Raw genomic sequence first — 12,924 nt, 5'->3', positions numbered from 1 at the left:
CCTGTACCCGAATGCCAACTACGTACCCACAAGCACACGCACTGAACGAGAAAATACTACCTGCTAAAGCCTGGAGACCGAGAAGCGCGAATCAGCTCTAACCAAACCTTCACTAACACGAGCAAAGCCGTAACTAGCAAAAGCGGAACAGAGGGCGTCGCCATTGACTTTGGCCTTTCCCTTTATAGTGACGTCAAACGTGGATTACGTGCACGCGTTCAGGTCCGCAGGGAAATATCGTCCGCTGGTGTGTACAAGCCAGCGGGCCAAATGAAAAAACAGCCTTGTACGCCGGAAACAGCCCGTCGGACATTTCGAACGGACATGTTTGCTCGTGAGTACTCGGCCCTAGAATCAAAGTCCAAACATCATTATGGGCCCTCTACAAAAAAGGTAAATAAACTTGATTATTTCCATTTATTTATTTAGTAAAATAGGTATTTATATAGCGCCGACAATTTACGCATCGCTTTACACGCATATATTGTACATTCACATCAGTTCCTGCCCTCAACGAGCTTACAATCTAAAGTCCCTAACTCACGTTTATACAGAACCATACTAAGGCCAATATAGACAGGAGCCAATTAACCTACCAGCATGTCTTTGGTGTGTGGGAGGAAACCCACACAGGCACAGGGAGAACATGCAGACTCCAGGTAGGTAGTGCCGTGATTGGGATTCAAACTAACGACCTTAGTGCTGCTAGGCAGAAAGACTAACAACAGGCACTGTGCTGTCCATCGTAGGAGAAGTGCTAAAAACTGGACTTGTTCTCATTCAAATTACCAAGCAAGTCTCCAGATATAAAGCACACAGCAGCACAGTGCCAGAGAGCAGACTTTATTATAAAGCAACATTTTCATGTGTAAACATTTACAAGACGTCAGGTCAGAGAATGTAATTCTCTGCCAAACGTTACTTCTCATGGCCAAGTCTCCAAGGTATAAGTGGTGACCTTGGGGTCTGTCATAAACACAGAAGCAAGGAAAAGCCAGATCCCGCTGACCCCAGAGGCTGCCCTCAACTCTCCAGCAGCCAAGGGAGTCTGTGTATTGAAACAGTCTATTGAGAGTCAACAGCTGCTTGCGTCTTGGCAGGATGTATAAGGCACCGTCTGTTCCTCCTCTGGCAAGGAGCCCGCAGCTTCACTTCGCTGGCTGCCCTAGGTCAAACAATCCAGTTCCGCCTTTCACCACTTTTCCTACTACGAGACATGCGGATGGGGAGCGCAGATCATCCTTAGCACCTGTTAGAAGATAAAATGTGTACAAGTTATTTTCCCATTAACTTTGTGCTGCAACACTGCACTCCGAATTCAAAGACACTCATACCCCAATAACAAAGGGAAGCTTTATCAGAGAGGGACACAAGAAAAGGCTTTTCTGCCCAATAGCATGCATCCTGGGGCGCCTTTAGTTTAATTGGGGGGGGGACACAACACCACACTCACTTGAACCAGTTGCATATACTACAGCAGGGCGGCAAAGCCTGTTTCCGGGTTACAGCCCCCCCCAGCCTACTTCCACCCCCCCCCTCCCCCCAGCCTACTTCCACTTTCCCCTGGTTTGACACAGCGGGAGCCTGTCAGAAGATCCTGGTCCATGATTCATGGCAGGGATCTGCCGATTGGCTGTGTTGAATTATAGGCCATACAACATACAACACATGGAATAATCACTTTGTTTCTTTTCCCTGCAAAGCAGGAAAAATAAACAAATTGATCTGTAGTAAAAATCAGCACACATTACACATTGTTAGGGCCTGTTCACACTTGACTCATTTTCAAACGCTCCTATACCATTTGTATGGCTTTAGTGTGGGTGTCAGACAGGCATCAAGGCGCTTTAGTTTGAGCATTAAGACAGGCATTTTACAAGCATTAATGAGTTAAAAATGCTCCCCAAACGCCCTATGGCCAGTTATGAAGCATACGAGCGTTAAAACTGCTCCACAAATGCTTATTCCATTACAGTAAATGAACGAATCTTAATGCCCTGCAAACGATCTGCAACTGCCTGCCAGCGTATTTGTGAGGCATTGCCATAGACTTGAATAGGAAGAGTTGAAAGGCTTCAAACGCCTCCTGACTCGACATGAGGCTTCAATTTTGAAGTGACGCGAACGCTGTCTATTGTATCTTGTGCATAGGCATTTGGGGGCTTTTTAATGCCTTTTAAATGCCTGCCCTTAATGTGTGAACTCAGCCTTAGGCCCCGTACACACGGTCGGACCGAACCGATGAGAATGAACCGAAGTTCAGTTTCATCGGACCAAACCGACGGTGTGTATAGGCCATTGGTCTGTTTTCCTTCGGTCCAAAATTTTAAAACATGCTTCAAAACCGGACCGATGGACCGCTGCCCGATCGGACCAAACCGATGGTTAGTACAGAAAAGCATCGGTTCAAAACCCGCGCATGCTCAGAATCAAGTCGACGCACGCTTGGAAGCATTGAACTTCGTTTTTTTCAGCACATCGTGTGTTTTACGTCGCCGCGTTCTGACCCGATCGGATTTTGAACTGATGGTGTGTACACACATCAGGCCGTACGGCCACTTCAGCGGTGAACCGATGAAACCGGTCCGTCGGACCATTCTCATCGGTTTTGTCCGACCGTGTGTATGGGGCCTTAGGCACACATTTAACCCCTTGGTTACCCTGAGCGGTTAACCCCTTCCCAGACAGTTTCATTAGTACAGTGTCAGTTTATATTATTAGCACTGATCACGATATTAGTGTCACCAAAGAAGTCAGTGGCAGTTAGTCCCCAGAAAGTGCAAGTTAGTATCAGATTTTCCGCCACAGCCCCACTATAAGTAGCTGATCGCTGCCATTACTAGCATACAAAAAATTCAAGTATATATACACCATAGTTTGTAGATGCTGGCTGGTGTTTTACGGTTATAGCTTTCACTTAGATGGTATAGGTTGCAGTAAATGCAGCTGGTTAAAACAAACCGTGTCTTCATTTTAGGCTGCAAAGCAACAAAATGTGATTATTTTTAAAAGGGGGGTGATTCTTTTCAATACCCATTGTATATGCAGCAACTCCTAGTTTTTTAATGTGCCGAGGTGTTGCAACCTTTTAACTTTGAATGGGTTGTCCAACGCAGCGGTGTTGTGATGCAACTGCCTCAAAGTGTAGCTAAAACCCAAGACAAAAATGTAATCTATTGCAGCTCACCGGTCCCTAAGCTGTTTTTTTATTTTTTTTAAGGCTTTTTCCTTCTCGTTTTCAACTGGTGAGCTTTCCAGAAAGACACTTCCTGTCCTAGAGTGGCACGCCACACAAATTATATAGTCTCCATAGGGGATCTAGGCAATCAGACACAACTATACACTTTTAAAGCAAACAATTCTGAATGCTTACACATGTACAGTCCACAACCAGGTCCTTGTATACATGCAACAAAACACCTGTGTGGTTACAGGTGTACAGCCGCAATGTCGGACAGCCTGTCAGCTGTTGCTGTATGCAGCACCTGTGGGTTCCTGGCTATGGAAATATGCTGGATCATTAAAGTTACAATGCGTTGAGTGAGGGTTAGTATGAGGTCTCACTTGTGCTGCCGCTGCTTCTTTTAGGAGAAATCTTCCATCCCCAATGCCGCCGCTGTAATCTTCCAGAGCAGCAGGGGTAAATACACTAAAGGGTTCTCATGAGCTCTCACCCAGAGAGCCCGACTATGCTCACCCTTTCTTGCCAGATCTACTATTCATAGAAGCTGAATTATGGTTTCTACAAATGGCAGATCTGGCACACACAGCTCCTCGTTCTCGCTCTGTAACAAGCGATCGCGGGTGCCCGTTGGTGATCGCGCCCGCCGGGCACGCGTGTCGGCATCAGGGGGCGCGCGTGCTATTGGTGGAACTGCGAGATGACGTATATCTACGTGATCTCGTGCAGCCGAGCCGACGGCTGGTCGGCAAGCAGTTAATGTGTAACCAGAGCTCATATCTTTAAACAAACTCATGAATTTGAATTCTATTTTGGTATAGTATGAACACTTTTATTATCAAAAATCATTATTTTTGACTATACAAATTTGCTGCTAAAACCCTCCTATATTGTTAGGCATCTATTTACTTTGCCTAACATCATCTTTCACATTATACCAAAAAAATTGGGGTAACTATTGTGTGTTTTTTTAATTAGAGTATTGTTTTCCCCCCAAAAACTGTGTTTGAAAGAGCAATGCGCAAATATAGTGCGACGTAAAATATTGCAGTGATTGACATTTTATTCTCTAGGGTCTCTGCTATCAAAAAAAAAAAAAAAATTATATATATATATATATATATATATATATATATATATATATATATATATATATATATAAAAAACACACACAAAGATAAAATAAATACATATATACGACTTAAATCAGTATTTTTTGCTAGACAACTACTTGGAACCCCCAAACACACACACATTTTTTATATATATTAGTGCTGTCAAGCGATTAAAATTTCTAATCGCGATTAATCGCATTAATGTCATAGTTAACTCACGATTAATCGCGCGATTAAGGAGGTTCACCCTTTAAAACATTTTTTTTTGTTTTCTTATTTATTTTATTTTTTTTTATAATATTAAATTGTGTTTTTTTATTTTTTTACATTTTGATCACTTTTATTGCTGTCACAAGGAATGTAAACATCCCTTGTGACAGCAATAGGTGGTGACAGGTACTCTTTATGGAGGGATCGGGGGTCTAAAAGACCTCCGAGCCCTCCTTTGCACTTCAAAGTATTCAGATCGCCGAAAACGGCGATTCTGAATACTGTGTACTTTTTTAAATCCGGCGCCATTGGCAGCCGAGAAACCCGGAAGTGACGTCATGACGCCGCTTCCGTGGTTTCAATGCGGAGACTGAATCAAAGCCGCTTACGGCTTAGTGTCAGTCTCCAACCTGGACACAGAAGGCGGCGGATCGAGGATCGGGTCCCCCGGTGGGACGGGAGGCTCGGTCAGAGCGGCGAAAGGCGGGGATGTCCCCTCCCGCTCCTCCGGCATAACAACCGTTATGTTTGGATTGCCGATCGCCCGCTCTAAACAACGGTACCGGGATGATGCCTGCGGCTGCAGGCATCATCCCGGTATAACCCCCGAACGCCGCCTCGTTAATCGCGCAATAAAAAAATTGACGGCGTTAACATGGGTTTGCGTTAACGCCGTTAACAGCGCGTTTAACTGACAGCACTAATTATATATATATATATATATATATATATATATATATATATATATATACACACATACACACACACACACACATATATATATATATACATACACACACACACACACACACACACACACATATATATATACACACACATTATATATATATATTATATATAAAAAAAAAAAAGTATATGCGTGTGTTTTGGGTTCCAAGTAATTTTCTAGCAAAAAATACTGATTTGAACACGTACACAAAAAGTTCCAGGAAGGTCTGGGATATCCTACATGAAATATTGTTTACTGAATACAGGAAGGGGAAATGAGGGTGACGAGATGAATGAGTTTTAGAATAAATCACCTGAGTGGTTCTTGCGTAATATAAATGTGAATATCGAGAGTATTTGTGGAATGTTGCATGACTCAACAAAAATCATTGTGTCCTGCAGTGGGGCACAAAGCTTCAGCTTCTCACCTACTTCTCTCACACACACCCCACATCACATGCAGTTATGAAGCAAGTTCACTTATACAGAATGACAACAAATACATTTCACATAGGATAATGATCATTTAGGTATTTGAAAGCAACGGCAGACACGTAAACACAATGGAATAACTAGTAAAGCTGTCCTGACAGACAGCGCAGAACAAGTAATTGAAAGTCATCATAGCAGATCTTCACCATCAACAGGATGTTGCCTTCTCTCCGCCACTCCTCCGTGCAAACTGGGATTTTTTTTAACTTTGATTTTTTTTTTTTTAATAAAAAAAAAATTGTTAGATCAAAACGCTCTAGCCTACTCCCCCATGCACATTATTTGCCTAGATGAATGACATGCACTTTGCCCGCTGTAAATAAAGTAAAGGGTTCTTGCGCAAAATCTAAACACACTCAAATAAATCAAAATAAAAGGACAGTGAATGATCAAAAAAAATATATAATGTGTGTAGCGCCCCCTTACTTTCAGTATGGGCACTACGCTAAAGTTAGTGGGGAATGGGAGAGTTATTTTGCTCCCATTCACAATTTATTTAAATTGTGACTTCTGTCATTCCAGAAAAGTCCACTGGGTCAGTCTGTGCTCCAGGGATGCGTTACCATCCCTGGCCAGCAGTTGGCACCAGAGGGGTTCTGGCAGAGTGAGTTTTCCTCAGCAGCCAATTAGAGGAGTTTTTCCCCTTGCAAGGCATGCTGAGGAGGGGTATATCTGTGACAGGCGTCATGTGTTCTAAAATCTTTGCGGGGTCCCCGTTCCAGGTGCGGCATCCACCTTCAGGGTGCGTGCATCCATGGACCCTGCAGCGCGGCCTACCTGGCCAAAATTGCAGGCTACACAGAACCTCATCCAGAGGTAAAAGGGGACTCTAGTGATCTACTGGGTTCCCGGTTCTATAGAGAGGATTCCAGACTGGGTGCCGTTCGATTCGGGGATCTGGTGACGGAATGCTGACAGGTACGCTTTGCTGTCACCCGGTGACCTGTGCTAAAAATCCACTGGGAGGATTCGCTCCATTCATCCATTTAGCTCACCTAAAGTAATTGGCCTGTGGCAGAGGCCCTAGAGCCAGGTCTGTGAGAGAGATCTGTTCCTCCCAGAGAATCCTAAGTGACACTTTGGCTGCCAGGCTTGTGAGAAATAAAGCATTGGAAAACCTTTATTCACTGTCTGGACATTCGCTCACTGTTTTGGCTCACTGCTATCACCCCTAGACACACTGCAGGGTAACTTAATAGGCCGATCCCAAAACAATCAGCGGCTCCTTCGGGGGTAGCGCTGCACGTGAATATGTAATCACAATTAGTTTTTGCTGCAATTTCACTTCTGTCACTGGGGTAGATTCACGTAGCTGCGCTTTAGCTTACGGCAGCGCAGCGTATCGTATTTACGCTACGCCGCCGCAACTTACAGGAGCAAGTGCAGTATTCACAAAGCACTTGCTCCGTAAGTCGCGGTGGCGTAGCGTAAATGGGGCCGGCGTAAGCGCGCGTAATTCAAATGTGGAAGGGGGGGGGTGTATTTTATTATGCTAATATGTGATGACCTGACGTGATTTACGAACAGCGCATGCGCCGTCCGTGTACATATCCCAGTGTGCATTGCTTCCAAGTACGGCGCAACAACGTATTGGTTTCGACGTGAACGTAAATTACGTCCAGCCCTATTAGCGAACGACTTACGCAAACGACGCAAACAATTCAAATTTTGAAGCGGGAACGACGTCCATACTTAACATTGGCTGCGACACCTAATAGCAGAAGCAACGTTACGACGAAAACGACTTATGCAAACAACGTAAAAAACTACCGCCAGGCGCACGTACGTTTGTGAATTGGCGTAACTAGTTAATTTGCATACTCTACGCTGAAAACGACGGGAGCGCCACCTAGCGGCCAGCGTGAGAATGCACCCTAAGATACAACGGCGTAAGAGACTTATGCCAGTCGTATCTTAGGCTAAATTTGGCGTATCTTGCTTTCTGAATACAGAAGGAAAATACGCCGGCGCAGATTTGAATTTACGCGGCGTATCCATGTATACGCCGGCGTAAATTCTCTCTGAATCTACCCCACTGTTGACATTTATTACTCACAGTAGCGCGAAGGACATCATTTATTCACTTTGCCCGCTGTGCTTTCTAAGATATGTATATCACATATACCAGGAGGCATAGTCCGTCATTGAGAAAAGAGGAGGGGGCGGAGCCAGGCAATGCATCATCAGGAAGCTGCTGGCTGAACCCAGAAGATTTTAGTTTGTCATCAAGCGGTTAAAAAAATATATATATATATATATATAATTTTCTGTGTTATAGTGGGAGGTCTGCTTTAATGTGAAAAGATAATGTGCAGGAAGCCTATTCTGCTGAATAATTCTTTGTTCGCAGCCTACCTTTATACTGGTACACTTTCTAGAATTTAGTGTCTCTACATCGGTGGTAAAATCAGAATGTCCGCTTAGTTGAAGCAACAGGTAACCCCTATTTTACTTCTGAAAATTCTGACTTGCCCAAATGTCACTTGATTGCTATCAACCGGCATCTCCTCCAATTAGATTTAACAATTTTATGACCAGAGTAGAACGATATTCTCCGAGCTCATATTTATTGAAGTTCTCTGAAGGATGTTGGTGTTCGATACAGATCTATAAAATAGACTTACCCGCCATGGTAGCATCCTTCAGGAATTTGTAGCTGGTCTCAAATGTCATCTGCTGGAAAGGAGAAGAGCTTGACTGCATGCCATAGCGATTTAAGGGACGATATGTTCCTTCAAAGCACATGTAATCTGCCACAAGGGACAGGTGACGAGGATCCACCTCAATACCTAGGCAGAACAAAAGCAGACAGCAGATGGGTGAGAATGCTGGAAAACAAGGATGCATTAAGGACAAAGATCACAGAATCACATGCATCAGTTTGACGATCCTATCAAACACCCAACCAATTGTTTACTTAAATTGTAGTATGCAAAAAAAAATTAAAAAGGAAAGCATGTTCTCACTTGCCCAAACCAAACTGGCTTATGCAGATCATGGTTACTTACCATAAACAGCAAACACATCTTTTATTTCTTTTTCGACTACCCTCAAGGCAGCCTCTATGCCGTATGTATTTGCCATCGCATGAACGTCATTTGAATACAACCTTTTCAAGTTTAGTATCTGCAAAAAAAAGAGAGAGAGAAAAAAAGGAATATTAGCCTGTAACTTCCAAGACAACAAGCAACACAAAACTAGCGTAGGGAAGCTAAAAGGGGTTATAAACCCTCATGGTTTTTCCCCTTAATGCATTAAGGCAGGGATCCTCAAACTACGGCCCTCCAGCTGTTGTAGAACTACACATCCCACGAGGCATTGCAACACACTGACATTCACAGACATGACTACTAGGCATGATGGGAATTGAAGTTCTTGAACAACTGGAGGGCCGTAGTTTGAAGACCCATGCATTAAGGGGAAAAACCTTCTGTAGTGCTGCAGCCCCCCAGTTTTACTTCCCTGAATGCCGTCTTTCTGTGGTCGGAAAGCGCACACCAGCTCTAGCTGGTGTCTTGTGTCCTGATTGGATAGATTGATGGCAGCGCAGCCATTGGCTCCTGCTGCTGTCACTCAAATCTAATAATGCGGGGGTGGGGCTGAGTCCTGCTTTCTGTGTGAATACATGCAAAAGCGGGACTTGGAAGCGTGCCCGCATGGGTGTCCACCAAGGAAAGCGCTTCTCCAATGTGGACACCCGATGCAGGGAGGAGCCATCAGTGCTGCCAGGGGACCCCAGAAGAGGGGTCGGGACCACTCTGTGCAAAGCAAACTGCACATTGGAGGTAAGTATTACATGTTTGTTATTAAAAAAAAAAAAAAAAAAAAAAAAAGAAGGAGGGTTAAAGCGGTGGTTCACCCTGCTGAACAACATTTCAGCATACAATTCGGCATCGTAGCGCGAGCTACAGTATGCCGGTCTTACATTTTGTATCCCCGTACTCACTGTTTAATCGTACCTAGACGATTCCGTCTGCCGCGGGGAATGGGCGTTCCTAGCAAGAGGGAGGGTGATTGACGGCCGACTCTGGCACGTCACGCTCCCCGAAGACAGCCGGAGTAGGTCTCGGCTCTTCACGGCGCCTGCGCCGTGAAGAGCCAAGCCTATTTCCGGAGAAGCGTGGCGCGCCAGAGCCGGCCGTCAATCACTTTCCGTCTGGATTGGAACGCCCATTCCCCGTGGGCAGTCGGAATCGTCTAGGTAGGATTAAACAGTGAGTACGGGGATAAAAAATGTAAGACCGGCATACTGTAGCTCGCGCTACGATGCCGAATTTTATGCTAGAATAAATTTTTTTTTTTTTTTAATAGGGTGAACCCCCGCTTTAACAACCCCTTAAAGTGGGAAGTACAGAACATCCATTTCAACCCATTGGGTTTTAGCTTTCACTTTCTACCTAGCAGCAGTGAAACTTATATTGGATGTTATAAAATTTTTATTTTATTTTTTTATCAAAAAATTTCGCAGCTCCTCTCAAATCCATTGGCTTGGGTATGCATGGGTGTGTATGCGTGAGGTTCTCGGTACCGGTGCGATATATGTGACAACGTTGTCAATATTGCATATGTGTTTTATTAGGGACGATTTGGGGAAATATTCTACAATTGATGCGATTGTTTACATTGCTGGACAGTTTTTACCCACTATTTTGATACTACAATAAAGCTACAGTATATTCTACTTTTCTAAAAGGTATACCGTTGTTGACCCTCCTTATTGCTTTCCAGGGGCATTATTTTTCTCCACCCCCCCCCCTTTTTTTTGCATAGCGATTATCAAGCTTTGGAGGTATCCCGTTCAACGAACGAATCGGTCACCACTTTTTTTCACAAGTGTTTGAGTACATTCAACACTTAGTCAATTGGATTCATGTTTTGTTTTTATTTTTTACTGTTTCACACAGGCTTTAGCTTATATAAGAGCAGTGTGAGCAGCAAGCTTTGACAAAGCATTTGCAGAGAGCAATCAGCAAGCTTTGTTGAAGCTTTTAAAGTACCATCCAGCAGACTTTTAACAAGCTTCAAGAAGTGCTGAAGTCTGCTAGCAGCTTGCTTAAAGTAGCAATCAACACTCCCATTAGGATCTTCGTTGAACTTTTACAAACTGGAGTTGAATGGTACTTTAAAAGCTTCAGAAGCTTGCTGAAAGCTCTGTAAGTGCTTTGCAAGACTCACTGTTCACACTGCTCTTATACAAGCTGAAGCCTGTGTGAAACAGGCCTATGAGAATACAAGAATGCAAAGCAGTTGAAGAAGGAACTCATTTTTTCGGAATGTTTCCAGACAGTATAAAAAAAAAAATCATTGAGCAGTGGGCAATGAGGGAACACTTTTGTGCATTTTGCATGGCCTTTAAAGTGGTTGTAAACCCAAGTAAAAAAAAAAAAAAAAAACCCAAACCTGCAAGACAGAGGCATAATGAGCTAGTATGCATAGCATACCAGCTCATTCTGAATTACTTTTTTTTAACTTCAAAACCAAGTTTATTGAGATGTTACATATAAAAGGCACATACATGTTAGGCATTTGATTAACATTAAGCGATGCCTGATACATATCTGCAGATATACAATTTACAGTGTAGGTTCATACCCCGTTTCACATCTGTCCCTTTACACAAGGGTTCAACCTTATTACGCGTAGGAGAAGATACCCCATACGTTCCATAAACCCAGAGCAATCACCAGATCAACCGTACCCCCCCAATTCCATATACCCTCTTCCTTTGCCAGAGATTTACACCGTACATGTTTCCCCATCCGCCAGCCACCTGTCCCAAACATTGGAGAACTTCTGTGGGCGCCCCCTCTGAATGTAGATCATCCTCCTATAAGGAAGGGTGGTGTTCACCTCCCTTTTCCAGTCCTCCAACGTTGGGGCCCTATCCCTCATCCATGCCTTGGCCACTACCTTTCTAGCCATAAATAGCGATTCACATATGAAGATGTTCTGGTATTTATCTATGTCCACGTCTGGGACCAGTCCTAACAGACATAACTTCGGGTCCATCCCCACCGGTGATCCCATATTGTCGTGTAGGAACCTTGTTACCTGCAACCAGTAGGCCTGTATGTCTGGGCACTGCCACAGTAAGTGGCAGAATGAGGCCTCCGCAGCTGCGCACATGGGGCAGGCAGTGCTCCGTGTGGGTTGGAATTTTGCTAATCTCTTGGGCGTCAGGTAAGCACGATGAACTATATATAGCTGAGTTAGCCTGTCCGATAGTTTGGGGGACGACGTCTTTACTCCCTCCAATATCTCACCCCAGTCAGTGTCATCTATCTGTCCCAGGTCCTGTTCCCATTTCGTCTTTGCTGTCTGTGACACCTTGCCTACCTTTTCCAATCGGATTGTGTAGTATAAATTAGATGTGAGTTTTGTTGATTCGGCCCCAAAGATAACATCCAGCACCCGCGGCCTATTCAAATCCACCGCCACCTGTTCCATTTGTGTTCTAAGTGCATGCCGAAGCTGCAGGTACCGAAAGATGAATTGGGGTGGAAGAGAGAATTCCTCCCGTAGATGTGTAAAGGACTTAGGGCCTGACTCAGTGAGGACCTGGGATAGGAAAAGTATTCCATATGCCGCCCATATCCCCGGGTCCGGAACTGTTCCCAGCTCTGGTAGACTTCCGTTTCTCCACAGTGGTGAGTGCGAGTGCACGTGTGTTCTGTCCATTCTTTTAAGGGCTATATCCCAGATTTTTTGTTGATGTAACAGCATGTCGGCCCCAAAGTGCGCTGTCCTACACCCTCCATGTCCCGTCCTGAAAATAGCCTGTACCGGGGTATGGAGAGGGCTACCTGGTCTGTTACATACTAACGATCTATGCCTCTGTGCTTCTGAAGTATTAAAATGGTAAACGTGGGATAATTGCGTCGCGATATAGTAATCTTGCAGATCTGGAAGGGAACATCCTCCCTCCAATATAGGATTTTTAAGTATATGCCACGCCAACTTGTGTCGACTTGACCCCCACACAAATGAGTTTAGGAGCGCTTCCATCTGTTTAAACACTTTCAGAGATATCATTCTGAATTACTTACCTTAGATCGAAGCCCCGGCAGAGGTCGTCGTACACTGCTCTGGCCGGCGACATCGCCCCCGGAGTTACTTCCGGGTATCGCAGGCTCCGGTGCTGCGATTGGCCGGAGCCGCGATGACGTCACTCCCGCGCATGCTCGCAGGAGCTGCCGG

The 12,924-nt window shown here is 44.5% G+C and overlaps 1 protein-coding gene across 1 annotated transcript in view; it reads right to left on the bottom strand.

Annotated features, from left to right (window-relative positions):
- Nucleotides 1-827: 827 nt before the first annotated feature.
- Nucleotides 828-12,924, bottom strand: part of POLR1A (RNA polymerase I subunit A) — a 178,089-nt gene continuing 165,992 nt past the window's right edge. Inside the window, exons 32-34 of the mRNA XM_040335240.1 lie at nucleotides 8,736-8,853; nucleotides 8,352-8,516; nucleotides 828-1,249 (exon numbers count right to left, since the gene is read on the bottom strand). Coding sequence (XP_040191174.1) covers nucleotides 1,149-1,249; nucleotides 8,352-8,516; nucleotides 8,736-8,853 — 384 coding nt within the window. The 3' untranslated portion in view covers nucleotides 828-1,148. The remainder of the gene's footprint in view (nucleotides 1,250-8,351; nucleotides 8,517-8,735; nucleotides 8,854-12,924) is intronic.

The sequence above is a fragment of the Rana temporaria genome, chromosome 1 (genome assembly GCF_905171775.1).
Source record: "Rana temporaria chromosome 1, aRanTem1.1, whole genome shotgun sequence".
NCBI lineage: Eukaryota > Metazoa > Chordata > Amphibia > Anura > Ranidae > Rana > Rana temporaria.
This window is presented reverse-complemented; position numbering and strand designations above follow the sequence as displayed.